We start from the raw sequence: 14,453 nt of genomic DNA, 5'->3' as shown, positions 1-14,453 counted from the left end.
ATATATATATATATATATATATACCTGTATGTTTTGAAATCATATTTGTTGAATCCTAATTTGTTTGTGAATCACACCACATAATAATGCATAAGGAGAGAGAGAAAGAGAAAGAAAGATGAGTGAACAGTAATGAGTGAATCATAATGAACAATAATATATATCATGTCTTATTCATGAAATGATCTTCCTATTATAAGAGAAGAGATACAATATGATAATGTTATAGTTTCGCCCATGTTTTAAAGAAGGTTGTATAGGATATTCTTGGTATTTTACATTTATGAGTCTATTGCTTTGTTGTTCTCTAGCCCGGTTTGTTGAGCTTGATTGGCTTCGGGTCAGCAGGACCGGTTCAGTCGGCTAGGCTTTGTCAGTTTTGTTGGTCGGTTGATCTAGTCTGGTTCTCGACCCTCGATAATATATGAGGGACTTCTCGACATCCTTAATATGATTGAATACGCGGAGAGACATGGTCTTCTCTCAGGTTGGTTTCTTTGTGATGATTTGCTCAAATGTCTCTTTATCTCATTTATAACTGAATGATTTAGACTTTGATAAATTGGTTCTATTTTTTATCCTCTCCGTGCCTCGGTCTGTTTTGGCATTGCTGGATTTGGCTTAGATGTCTGCATTTGGTCAGATAAGTTTACCTCGCACTCTTCTATCAACGAGTCATCCCTCATCATACTCTGTTGACCTCATTTTTGAGTCACATGCAACTTCCAGAATCATATGGAGCTTCCAGAAAAATCATAGTGTTTTTGAACCCTAGAAGCAACACACTTGCCTCTTTTTGGTCAGGTGCGATCACACCAAGCCTGGGGCGTGGTCACGCTAAGCCTGCGCAGCTGTCATGCCAAGCTTGGGCCATAACCCCGAACAAAATGCAAATCAAGAGCTAAATCAGGGTTTTCCCCAAAAAATCACCAATCCAAACTTTCTCCACCCAAAAACTCAAAAATCCCGGATGAAAATCGAAGGAAAGAGTTTAGAGAGTGAAATTTTCCTCTTAGGAGCAATTTCCAGCACAAAAAAACTTTTGGATCATGAGAGATTGGAAAGAAAATGGAAACCCTAGGTGTCGTCTCTCGGTCACCGAAAAAGAAGAAGGGAAGAAAAATTATGAAAATGGGGTTAGTCGGGCCACTTTAGGGTTAATTACCGAGTAGGTAAGGACAGCTCCGAGGCACCGCGATAGCAGCGCCGAGGCAGTGCTCACTTGAGCATCCAACAGCTAGGCGACAGTTTGCAACAAAACCCAGCTTGTCATTCTATTGCAAATTTCATCCCCGGAAGTTCTTCAAATCATCATACAACATGTAAAACATACTCCAACAACATCCTAAAGATAAATAAGGTCACTTATCCTTCTTCTCATCACATCTCGCTCCTCTTTTTCTCTATTGACAGTCAAATGTTTTCAAACATATTTTTGTAAGAAAAAAATATCTCCAAATGATTAGCTAGATAACTAGTGAATCGTTTTTGCCAATCCTCATGTGCTACCCTGCCAATTAAATTATTCATCTCGATTTGTGCGATAATGGAAATCATGCACCAACTCCTCTAATCACTAAACAACACAGGCCCTCGTGATAAAAGAACAGGGTCAGAGATAGGAAGTAAGGAATTGGGATGGATCCGTCTCATACCTAAACACATCATATCTCCTGTATAACCTTATGTTCGATTCAAAAGCAAGTTTTAAATAACACAGTCACTCCTCTAATTTACCAGAAGACATGCCAGAGTTCAGACAAAATGAGAAGTCTAAGGATTCGTCTCCCTTAAATCACACAATACTAATCAAAGTAAATCAATCACAACATAATTACAAACACATCAATACAAACACTCAACACAACAACAAGAAACACAAACACAAATAACAAACTTGGATTGCCTCCCAGTTCTTAGTTTAATGTTCTCAGTACGATGAATCCAGATAATTTCTCAGGTTAACCCAAAATTAAGACCTCGTTAATCATGGGTTTCTTACCACCCAAGTAGCGTTTAAGTCTCTGGTCCTTCACCTTAAACACCCTACCACTCTTAGGATCTTTAATATTAATTGCACAAAAAGGATAAACTTTTAACATAGTAAATGGTATTGATCACTTGGACTTAAGTTTCTAGAAAACAATTTCAATCGCGTATTATATAATAAAACATCCTGTCCATACTCAAAATATTTTCTAAGAATCTTTTGATCATGCCATTTTTTCATTTCAATTTATAATTTTTTACATTTTCATAAGATTCTTGTATAATCTCATCAAGTTCATTTAACTGTTGTCACCTTTTCTCAACAGCTATCTTTCATATTATAGTTAAAATCTTTAATACTCAATAAACTTTATGTTCTAATTCCACTAGTAAATGACACAGTTCGCCAAATATGAACCAATATAGAGACATCTCTATAGCCATTTTATAAGCAGTCTTATATGCCTACAGTGCATCATCTAATCCTAAAGACCAATCCTTCCTGCTATGATTGACAGTTTTCTCCAAAATTATTTTAATTTCTCTGTTATATACCTCTGTTAAACCACTCATCTAGGGATGCTTTATACCATATTTTGCAACCAATGCCTCAATTTTTTTATTGTTAAAGTGGCTTCCCCAACGCTAATGATCACTTTAGGGATACTAAATATACTAAAGATATTCTTCTTTAAAATATGTGTTATAATTTGAGCATCACAATTTGGTAGACCCGTTGCCTTAATCTACTTTGAGATAGTCCACAGCTATCAAAATATATAAATTCCCTAACGAAGAAACAAATGGCCCCATGAAGTCAAACCCCAAACATAAAAAATTTTAATCTCCAAAGTAAAATTTAGGGGCATTTCATCTCGCTTTGAAATATTATCTACTCTCCGACATCTATCATAATTTTTAATATATTCATTCACATCTCTAAATAAAGTAGGTCAGTAAAATCTAGAATATAAAATCTTAGCGGCAGTTCTATATATTCCAAAATGTCCCCTAAATTCAGAATTGTGACATTTCTTAATAATTTCAAGGGATTCTTCAATAGGTATACATCTCCTAATCACTTTATCCTTACATTTTTTTAAAAAATATGGGTCATCTCAAAAGAAATATCTAGCGTCATGAATGAGTTTATTCCATTAATGGTATGCTAAATTATAAGGCATAATATTACTAACTATATAATTTACTATGTCAACATACAACGGAATGTGCCACTCAGAAATAACAAATAGTTGCTCATCAAGAAAATTCTCATTGATCTCCTCTTTATAAATACATGAACTCCTCTGATCTAGTCTCGCTAAATGGTCCGTTATTTGATTTTCGATACATTTTCTATCTACAACCTTGATATCAAATTCTTGCATTAACATGACCCATATAATCAATCTCAGTTTGACATCCTTTTTTAACATCAGATATCAAATTGCAGAATGATCACTGTGAACATTACATTTAGTTTCAATCAAATAGGCTCTAAATTTATCAAATGCATATACTATAGCTTGAAGCTCCTTCTCAGTATTGGTATAATTAATTTGAGCTTCAATTAGAGTCTAACTGGCATGTTATATAGCTCTAAACATCTTATCGCGTCGTTGTCCTAAAACTACCCCAATAGTGTAGTCACTTGCATCGCTCTCTGAACTCATTAAGCTAGCCAATTTCAAAAAGACTTTAACCAGTACGATGTGTACAAATAAACAAATGCCGATCATACAAATAGGCAATTCATTATATTAATCAATCCATTGATCTTTCAAGCTCCACAAATTATAGATTCAAAAAGAATCAAAATTAATAATCAAGTCATTGCATATGCCCCCATTGGCTTGGTTTTGCCCCAATGAGTTTTCCGATCTGGTAACTCTATTTGCTCTAACCCCTCTTTATTGACGCATCATCATGTACTCACTGATCTGCTATGCAACCCAGAGTACCTTTTAAGATGATAAAACTTTATTTTCTCATGTTTACAAATAAAAAGGTTTATTGATTTGCTGTTGATCACAGCTTTTGTCTTTAGGCATCCATACGGATTCTGCAGCGAAGACTTTCACCTTTGTGCAAGTATTCAAAAGCCTTGCTGATGTCAGAGAATTGCACATCATGAGTTAGGAACTTCTCCAATTCTAGCTCCTGAAACATTAGAACACAAATGAATTACCAATAGAGGAATTTTTTTTTTCTTTTCTAGAACTAGTTAAGCATGTAAATCAAGCAGAGACTATCTTGCTAACATTATGATCCCAAAGTGAGAAATTTTGGAGGGTGGGGTGGAGGGAGATAACATCATAACTGTCAAAGAGGGGAATGATTAGACATGATTCCAATGAATATTTTAATGAGAGAAAAGCCAGAGTGCTACCCTTAAGGGGAAGGGCATCAAGCTCTACCAATACTTGAGAGCATCCAAGCTCTAGCCTTAGGAGATAAACACAGCTTCAGTAATTTTATTCATCTTCAACTCTTTTATTACATGATAGTACTATTGTGTTTATAACATTATATCATAAAGAGAGAGAGAGAGAGAGAATTAGAGTGCATAAAAGTTTACATGAAGATAATAGTTCGAAATTTGAAATTGAATTAGTTACATGGTTCCTTCTTTTTCTTCTTTGGCCCATATAAGTTTGCCTTCAAGCATTCAGTCTGCAATACTTTTTTTGTATGATTAATAGCTTAATTATTTGTTCCTTGCCTAGTTTCACCAAGCTAGCCTAAAATCTCATAGTTTCTCATTATTAGCTAAAACCATGAGTTTCAAAAATGATGTTCCCTCCCAAATGTGAACCTTAAATAAGTCACACGAGCACATTATCATAAATCTCACATGCTTGGAATTTTTTTTTTTTTTATATGTTTTCCTCATATGCTTATCTATCAAAATTCATGAGCACATTATATGTTTTCCTCATATGCTTATCTATCAAAATTCAATTCTTGGAAGTTAACTTGATTCTCTTTCCAAGAAAGGTTGGTGAAATTCGTTTACATTTTACCACCTTCCAACTGAAATGGGATAGTCACAGATGTTTTAAAATTCGTGACGGTCATGAGAAGGGCCAGCGATAAAAAAGTTATAATGATATTTCTTAATGTAATAATTATATAGTGAGAATATTACATTAAATTAATTAATTCGGGATAAATGCATGAACATTATTGTATTTATGGCTTTTATTGTAATTAAGGGTAATTTTTGTCATTTGGCCTTATTTATTTGTATGTCCTAGTCCTCCTCTATAAAAGGGTCTTGAGGGCTTATGAGAGGTTGTATGGTGAGGAAATATTGAGTTGTAATCCCAAGCCATTTTTCCTTGTTCTTTATCTTGTGTTAGTGGAAACTCCCTCCCCGCGGATGTAGGCGAATCAACTTAACGCCGAACCACGTAAATTTTTTCTGTGTTTGATTGTTGTTGTGTGAATTTCTACACTTCTACATTGTTTTCACATACCAATTGGCATCAAAGAGTGTGGTTTTAGGTTTAGGAGTAGATGATAATGATTAGAGCGAGGTTCGGTTTTTACAGCACCAAATTAGGTGTGTGTTGCCAGCGTTGTTTACAGCGAGTGTTCTCATAGTGGTCAAGTATCCCTCACTCTGTGTTCTCTTAGCGTTTGTAGCACAATACGGTTTGATCTTGGAACAGCTCGATGTGAAGACTGCATTCCAACACATGAAATTTCAAGAGGAGATCTACATGTTACAGTCACTGGATATGGAGCATCAAAAGTCTTAGTTTATAAACTGAACTGGTCTTTGTATGGGTTGAATCAGTCACCACAGTAGTGGCACAAAAAATTTGATCGATTTATGAGGAGACTTGAGTACACAAAGAGCCTGTATGATCATCGTGCATATTTAATGAAGTTGGTCAGCTTTGACTTCATTTACTTGCTTCTATATATTGATGATATGTTTATTGCATTTGCTAGTCAGATTAAAGTTGATAGGATGAAGAATCAACTATTCAAATATTTTGAAATGATGGAGTTAGCGAAGCTCCCAAAATTTTGGCATGGAGAATCTCAAGTACAAGGCGGCTAGAAAAGTTTGGTTTTAGCAAGGAGTTTATGTTCGGAAGATGCTGAAGAAATTTGGGGTTGATGACTCGAGCGAGAAGATGAGTCTACCAATTGCATCCCACTTTCAATTGAGTTCAAATAGTGTCTTAAAGATGATTAAAAGAGAAAAGATATGTGATTGGTTCCTTATGCTAATTCAATGGGCAATTTAATATATGTAATGGTTTGTACTAGACCTGACATTGCACAAGCAGTTGGTGTTATGAGCAGGTTCATGCGTGATCCTGAAAGGAGTCATTGGCTGGCTGTGAAGAGTATTTTGATGTATCTAAAAATACAATTGATATTGGCTTAGTGTTTAAGAGACAGTCATCTAGTGCAGATTTGTGTGTAGGGTACACGGACTTAGACTATGCAAATGATATGGATAGACAAAGATATACTACGGGCTATTTATTCACATTGACAAAAATTCTAGTCAGTTGGCGGTCGGTTCTTCAGTTTATTGTTACTTTGTCTACTATGGAGACTGAGTACATAGCAGTCACTGAGGCGATGAAGGAAGCCATATGAATGCAGGATCTATTGGATGACTTGAGAGTTGATTAGGACTCAATGACTGTGGTATGTGGTAGTCATAGCGTAATATTTTTTGCCACAAATTCAGTTCATCATGTTCCTACCAAGCACATTGATGTGAGATACCACTTTATTCAGTTCTTACCAAGCACATTGATGTGAGATACCACTTTATTCAAGACTTCATTAAATAAGACAATATTTTGTTGAAAAAAATAGATACAAAAATGAATTCAGCTGACATGCTCATGAAGTTACTACTAGTCCAGAAGTTTTCCTACTGCAGAAACTTGGTGAACATCTGAGCTTATGACTAATTGCCCAGGCGGGCATTTTGAAGAACTTAGCAAGACTTGATTCCTTCGGGAGGGGGGGAGTATGTAGGCAACCATCTTGGTGCAACTAAAAAGAAGCTTGGAGCTCGTTTGGTCATCTCTCACTTATCTGGAAGTAGGAGATGAGTTAGAGATTGTTGTATTTATGGGTTTATTGTAATTAGGGGTAATTTTTGTATTTTAGTTTTATTTACTTGTATGTCCTAGTCCTCCTCTATAAAAAGAACTTAAGGGCTTTTGAGAGGTTGTATGGTGAGAAAGTGTTAAATTGTAACCCTTTACCGTTTTTCCTTTCTCTCTATCCTGCGCTAGTGGAAAAACACTCCCCGGGGATGTGTCGAACCACGTAAATCTTGTGTTTGATTGTTGTGTGAATTTATATGTTTTTGCATTATTTTCGCATGACACATTATTATAAAGAATGCTTGTAACATAATGGCTTATGATGAAATTTATTAATGTAATGCATCATCACATGAACTAATATTATTAACCAATAAAATGGTAGATTTGATTAATTATCAAAACATAATTAAAATTAAAATGATCATGTCATGCTCAGAGAAGTTTTCACAGAAAATCGTAATTATTTCATTTCATTATCCTACACCACAAAGCTTTAAAAATACCTTGTTCATGCATTTCTCAACAAGTATGGGCAAATCAGAACGAGGTTTGTAGTCTCCAAATGTAGTACCCTTGATAGCCTTTGAATCCATCATGAAATGTGCAGGGTTTAACTTTAACACTGCATTTTTAGGTGGTAAACCAACCAAGACAGCAACACCCCAGCCCTGCGAGTTTTTAATCATGGAGAAACTAAAAATCTGCTTTCTTTTGCATTCTACAATAAATATTTATGAACATATTCACTATAGAAGAAGAAGCTCACACTTCGAACACATTCAAAAGCAGCCACCATGGCATCCACATTACCAGTGCACTCAATGCTTCTATCAACTCCTCCATCGGTCATTTCAACAAGTATCTAATGATGTTCAACATCATAAATATCATTTAGAACTTAATTGTTTTAAAAACTAAATCTATTTTGGCCATAAGAATAATTTAATTGCAATAAGAATCTAATTCAGAAAATGTAATTAATCGGTATCTATATTTAAACAAACCTCTTGAATAGGTTTGTCATAGTCTTTTGGATTAACGAACTCCATGACTCCAAACTTTTTTGCTGGTTGAAGATGTACATGATTTTAAAAATAAAAATTTTTATTATATTCTATCAATCTGTAACATGAACAATAGTGAGCTCTGGTTATACAACAAAAAATAGATTGTTTACCCTGATCAAACTTCTTAGGATTTATATCAATGCCAATAATCCTGGAAGCCTTAGACAATCGAGCACCTTCGGCCGCCTACTCATAAATAAGAAAACTAAATCTTTCATGATAGAAAAATAATGTAGAAAGCAACATAAGTAAGAGATTCAAACTAAGAAGAAAATGGCTCACGGCAAGGCCGATAGTACCCAAGCCAAAAATGGCCACCGTCGAACCCTTGAATGGTTTTGCAACATTGAGGACAGCACCAAAACCTTCACATGATAAAATGGCCAACAAATTTTGTAACAATATTGAATTGCATTTTGATAAAAGTTCCAAGCAATTAAAAAACAACAAAAATTTTCTCACCTGTTGAAATGCCACAACCAAGAATAAAAACCTTCTCCAAGGGAGCTAGAGGATTGATCTTAGCAATGCAACCAGCAGGAACAACAGTGTATTGACTAAAGGTGGAGCCTAGAAAATGGTATATTGTCTTTCCATTGATTGAGAACCTGGACTTTCCATCACTAATCATAACTTCCCTGTCAGGAAATACCCTTAAAAGCCTGCATAAGTTGCTCTCCTCTGATTTGCAATCAACGCACTCCCCGCACTCACCTGTAAATATTGGCAACACTACATCTCCTGGTGCCAGATCTGTAACACCCTTCCCAACACTTTCTACAATCCTATCAGCATAGAGAATAGAATTAAAGGATGTTAACATTTATTGCATATGATCAAATTAGCATTTATGATGTTTTTAATAAATCTTATAAAATTGGATTTAGTAAATCCTAGGTGGGTTATATCATAGAAAGTTAATCGACATGGTAGGTGTTATAACTTGTTAAATCCTGGTAAATTATTTGGCTACTTAGTTCAAGATTTGGGGATTTAAATGATCATAATATTTTATTATATTAACTTATCATTTGTCAAGTTAATTAGATTAAGTAAATTATAATTATCATGTGATAATAATTCAGTTAATTCCTTCATCCGTTTTTTTAGTGAGCTAATTAAACAGTATTTTTTTGTTTAGCCAAATTATAAATACAAATACTCTCAGTTTAATTAAATGAACTTCTTTTTAATGAACTGATACTAATCATTAATGTTAGTTTGAATTCATAGATTAAGTTATCTATTTAATTTATATGATTGAATGCTAATAGTTTCAATTAATAATTGTTCATGGTATTTTGACAGCAATGATTAGATTATAATTTGCATAACTTTAAATCTTTTTAGTAAATTAATTTTTTATTAAATTAAGTTAAATAGAAAAAGTATTTATTTATTTAACTTAATCTTTTTCACTTAATTATTCTTTATTATATAAATGGTAGCCATCAGAGCTTGATGGCAAAGAAAAGGATGTGCGTGAAGTATTGAAATTCATTGAATTATAGGAGCATTAAATCAAATATTTAGAGCAAAATAGAGATTAAACGAGAAAAAAATAAAAAAATAAGTGGGAGTTATTTTAGCCATAAGGATTAAGTCAAGTAAGACTTAATAAATCATATTAATTCAATTTTAGGCAATTAAATTCTATAACCTATTTGACATAATATAGATTAAATCATGAGGAACTGCTTGACTATTTATTTCAGAATCTAAGCAACTCGTAGCTCAAATAGAATTTTAACATTTATTATATAAATGTGATATCTTATTATATTTATTTTGCAAATTTCAGTCTTAATTAGACTATTTAATGTATATTCAATGTTAGCTAACATGCAAATAAAAAATTAATTAGTAAATTATTAAGCTATTTAAAATAATAAATTAATAAAAATTGTTCAAATTAATGTTTGTAAATATTAGTATTAATTACTATGATTAGTTTTTATATTATATTTTTGCAGCTAGTTTATTTTATTCAACTTTAATTATCATAATGATTTATTTTTTTCCAATCTTAATTATTTTAATTAAATCATATATGGCATGCAATAATATCCGAATTAGTTATTAATTATTAGTAAAATAAAATTAAATTTATAAATATTATCAACTGATTTAAGTTAATATATTTTTAATCAGCTTATGTTATCTATTAAAATTGATATTTTTTAATTAAAAAATAATACACACTTGAAACTCACCTTGCCACCAAACACAAAGTCACATTGAAAGCTCAGCTCGCCGGGCGAAAGCACCAACAGAATCACAAATTTTTACCCCTTAAATATATTCCCAAAACACCCTTTTACTAAAATTATAAGAATCGTTAATGAGGATATTTTGACAAGAGGTTAAAACCGTTGATGAAAAGAAAACAAAAAAAAAAAACAAATTCATCGTACAAAATAATACGGAAAACAAAATCACAAAACAAACAAACAATCAAACACAATTTAATTTATGTGATTTGGCGCAAATTCACATACGTACGGGGAGAGATTATTCCACTATCAATAGGCAGGGATAAAAAAAAACAACTAAAATAGAGTTACAACTTCACATACAAAACCATCTCTAATCTCTCATAGAAATAAAAGAGGATTGGGGCATACTATTAGAAAAAGAAAATTACCAATTATCTCTTATAGAAACAAACCCTCTAATACAATTTATCTCTTACAAAACAAACCCTCTAAGGAAACAATCTTCACCTCATCATTCGCTTCCGGATAAGTGAGAGATGATAAAATGAGCTTTAACACCAAAACAAATGCACCAAGATAATAGTGTACATACCATCCTCTAGAGGGAATCAAACCTCGTGTAGTTCTTCAAAATGTTTGAATAGGAAATCAATCATGAGCCTAAATATTTTTCAAACTCCTACAATATGTAAACTTCTGAAGTAGTAGTACCTTTATGAGCATGTCAGTTGAATTCTCCTTTATATCTATCTTCTTCAAAAGAATATTATCGTCATCATTAAGTCCCAAATAAAGTGATATTTCAAATCAATGTGCTTTGTAAGAACATGGTAAATTGAATTTATAGTCAAGAATATCACACTCCGACTATACATAATACTATGAGAGACTCTTGATCAACTTTGGAATCATCTAGTACTGCTTTCATATCACTTCCTTCATCGCTTATGTGACAGCAATGTACTTACTCTCTGTAATAGACAAAGAAACAGTGGACTGAAGACCTGATCTACAATTGATTGGATCTCCTGTCAATATGAATAAATTGACAGTCGTAGTCCTAAGCTTATTTATATCGCATAGATAGTCTGAATTAGTGTAGCCTATACATAAATCAACAATAGATAAATACCTCTCAAATACTAAATCGACATCAATTGTAGACTTCAGATATCTCTGAATACTCTTTACAGCTTATCAATGAGTCTGTCCTGGATCATGCATGAATCTGCTTACAACACCAATACCTTGTAAAATATCTGGTCTAATACAATCATGACATACATCAAACTTCTCACACATTAGCATAAGAAACTAATCGTATATCTTTTCTCTCATAGTCATCTTTAGGACATCGACTCAACTCAACTGAAAGTGAGATGTAATGAGTAGACTCACGACTTTGCTAGAGTCATCAACCCATTCGGCATCTTTTGAATGTGTGTTCCTTACGTGAGCTAAATCTTTCTACCTACCTTATCTCTTAGAATCTTTATGTCAATAATTTTATGATCTTCACCCAACTTTTTCAACTTGAAATATTTGTATAATTGTTTCCTCATCCTATTAACTTCAGTTTGACTGGCGGATGCAATCAACATGCCATTAATATATAAAAGCAAAAGAATGAACTCCCCATTGATCAACTTCTTAAATATACACAAAGATCATATTGGCTCATTGTGTACTCTTATCCCATCATAAAATGATTAAACTTTTTATATCACTATCATGGTGAATGCTTCAACTCATTTAAGAACTTGTTCAGTTATCAAACAAAGTTTTTTGAGGTTTCAAGTTTTGGTAGCTGCAACATATAGATATCCTCTTGTAATTTCCAATGTGAGAGTTCACATCAAACTACTCTAAACTTTTTATTGATCTTGATGAGATGTATAACCAACTAATGAACCGACGCATTTTTCACTACTGATGTGGATGTTGAAGTACCTGACAAGATGCTATTATCCATAGCTCCAACAGATCTTGTGACCAACCTTGAACCAATTTATTTCTCGTGCGTCCACGACTTCACCGAAGTCCTACTGTACCAGAATTAATACCAATTGTTGTGCAAAAAATGTGGAAAATAAAATCACACAACAAAAAAATAATCAAACATAATGCAATTTATGTGATTCCTCACAAATCCGTCTACATCCATGGGAAGAGGTTATCCCACTATCAACTGATGGAGATGATGGGGAGTAAGAAATAACTAATAAAATAGGGTTGCAGCTCAACACACAAAAACCAGTCATAATCCCTCATAGAAATAAGAGGGAATTATGATACTCTAATAAAAATAGAAAATGACCAACTTATCCAGTATACAAACAAAGCCTCTAATGCAACAAAGTGGTGATGAGAGCTCAACAGAGAAGGCAACCCACTTTTTTCTCCTCCATTTGTGCTTCGGTTCATTAAATCCCAAATTTAATTTAATAAATTCAGGATTTACAACTGAAGGTGGTAGAAATAGGATTTAAAATTACAGTGAACTTATTTTATTTAAAATGATTGTTTTGAAGAATTTAGACTAAATCCGAGCAAATCCATAATAAATCTGGCTACTAAACATCCTCTTAGCATAAGTCCTGCTCAAATCTTGCAGCTACCAAATGGCTCCTAAGACTGACACATATTTCTTAAACTCAAGAATTTGCTCTACAAAATCAATTGATTCTAATCAACTCAAAATCAAAATTAACTCAGATAGCTCAATTAAAATTAGTTTAGAAATGTGTTAATCAAACATAAACATTTGACTTTTAAATGAGACTGATCATGATTTCAAATCTCTCCTAACCTCCTGACAAGTATTTCCACATAAAAAAGATGAAACATACCCTCCTGCTTCATGGCCGAAGATCCTAGGAAAAATTGGTAACTGATCCTACAATGTCAAAAACAAATAACATAACCATAGTGAATCAAAAATTTAAAACAAATGATAATCATATCTGTAATTTGAATTTACCTTAGCTTCCCAGAAGTACACATCCGAGTGGCAAAGGGAAGTGTAAAGTATCTTCACACGGACTTCCATTGCTTCTGGAGGCGCCACCTCTATATCCTCAATCACCAGTGGTTTCCCGGCTTCCCAAGCAACCGCAGCTAGATTCACATCAACAAGCACAAAATTGCAGAAAAACAATGTCAAATAAAAGTTGATCCAGCAAAAAAAAATATATATATATATCGTACAACTAAAATAATTTGACGAAGCATGACATAGAAATGTGTTGAAGAAATATATATCGTACAACTAAAGTAATTTGACGAAGCATGACATAGAAATGTGTTGAAGAAACAGAGGAGAGGATGCAATCGATGACATCGAAATCTAAAACCTTGAGAAATAAAAAATCTTCACAAACCTTTGCATCTTATGACCTGACCAGCTGTTTCTGAAATCTTCTCCATGCTGCCTTCTTACTGATGAATTAAAGTAAGAAAGACTAAAGTTTTGTGCTTCAAAATTGTGAGTGGAATGAGATTTTATAATAACTGTAGACCTAAGGAAGATTGGATTTTACAAGGGGCATAACACAAAAATACAGCTTTATGCAAATGCAGGCGAGAGGAAATTAGATGTTGTAGGGGGCAAAAAACAAAAATACTGCTTTATAAATTCCATAAAACAAAAGTACAGCTTTAAAAATCCGGCCTTTCTTTTGTCTTTGCCTGAAATAAGTAACTGAAGTCCTGTTATTGTGGCATTTGGCCGCGACTTAATTTTAAGTTAAACAAGATTTTTGGGTTAGATGGGACCAATCTCGCAAACTATGAAGAGGGACGATTGAATAAATACCATAAATTCGTTTTATAATTAGATTTAATAAATATTCTATAATTAGATTTAATAAATCTAAATTTTCATACACGAGAAATTTATATATATTTATATATATATAGATTAAAAAGAAATGGTCAGAGACTGAGCCTCAGCCATCCCTCGTGCTTCTAAGAATTCGAGTACCACACACTACACTCGGGGGGAATCAAACCCAGACCACAGGGGATTTACAATTGACAAGTAGATGTCCGATCAAATGATCTGAGTGCTCGGCGCATATATATATATATAT

At 33.3% G+C, this 14,453-nt stretch overlaps 1 protein-coding gene across 1 annotated transcript; it reads right to left on the bottom strand.

The window, feature by feature from the left end:
* Positions 1-3,702: 3,702 nt before the first annotated feature.
* Positions 3,703-14,017, bottom strand: LOC110036187 (alcohol dehydrogenase 3-like). Its single transcript, XM_020740579.1, has 10 exons — positions 13,743-14,017; positions 13,343-13,479; positions 13,212-13,258; positions 8,609-8,931; positions 8,429-8,511; positions 8,257-8,332; positions 8,084-8,145; positions 7,846-7,941; positions 7,583-7,747; positions 3,703-4,149 (listed from the first exon to the last, which is right to left on the bottom strand). The coding sequence occupies exons 1-10, from the start codon at positions 13,786-13,788 to the stop codon at positions 4,033-4,035; spliced, it is 1,152 nt and encodes a 383-aa protein (XP_020596238.1). The 5' UTR covers positions 13,789-14,017; the 3' UTR covers positions 3,703-4,032.
* Between the last annotated feature and the right edge of the window lie 436 nt (positions 14,018-14,453).

This window comes from Phalaenopsis equestris, unplaced genomic scaffold (assembly GCF_001263595.1).
Source record: "Phalaenopsis equestris unplaced genomic scaffold, ASM126359v1 Scaffold000002, whole genome shotgun sequence".
In the NCBI taxonomy this organism is placed as follows: domain Eukaryota; kingdom Viridiplantae; phylum Streptophyta; class Magnoliopsida; order Asparagales; family Orchidaceae; genus Phalaenopsis; species Phalaenopsis equestris.
The sequence above is the reverse complement of the archived record's forward strand: the minus strand, read 5'-3'. Positions and strand labels throughout refer to the sequence as shown.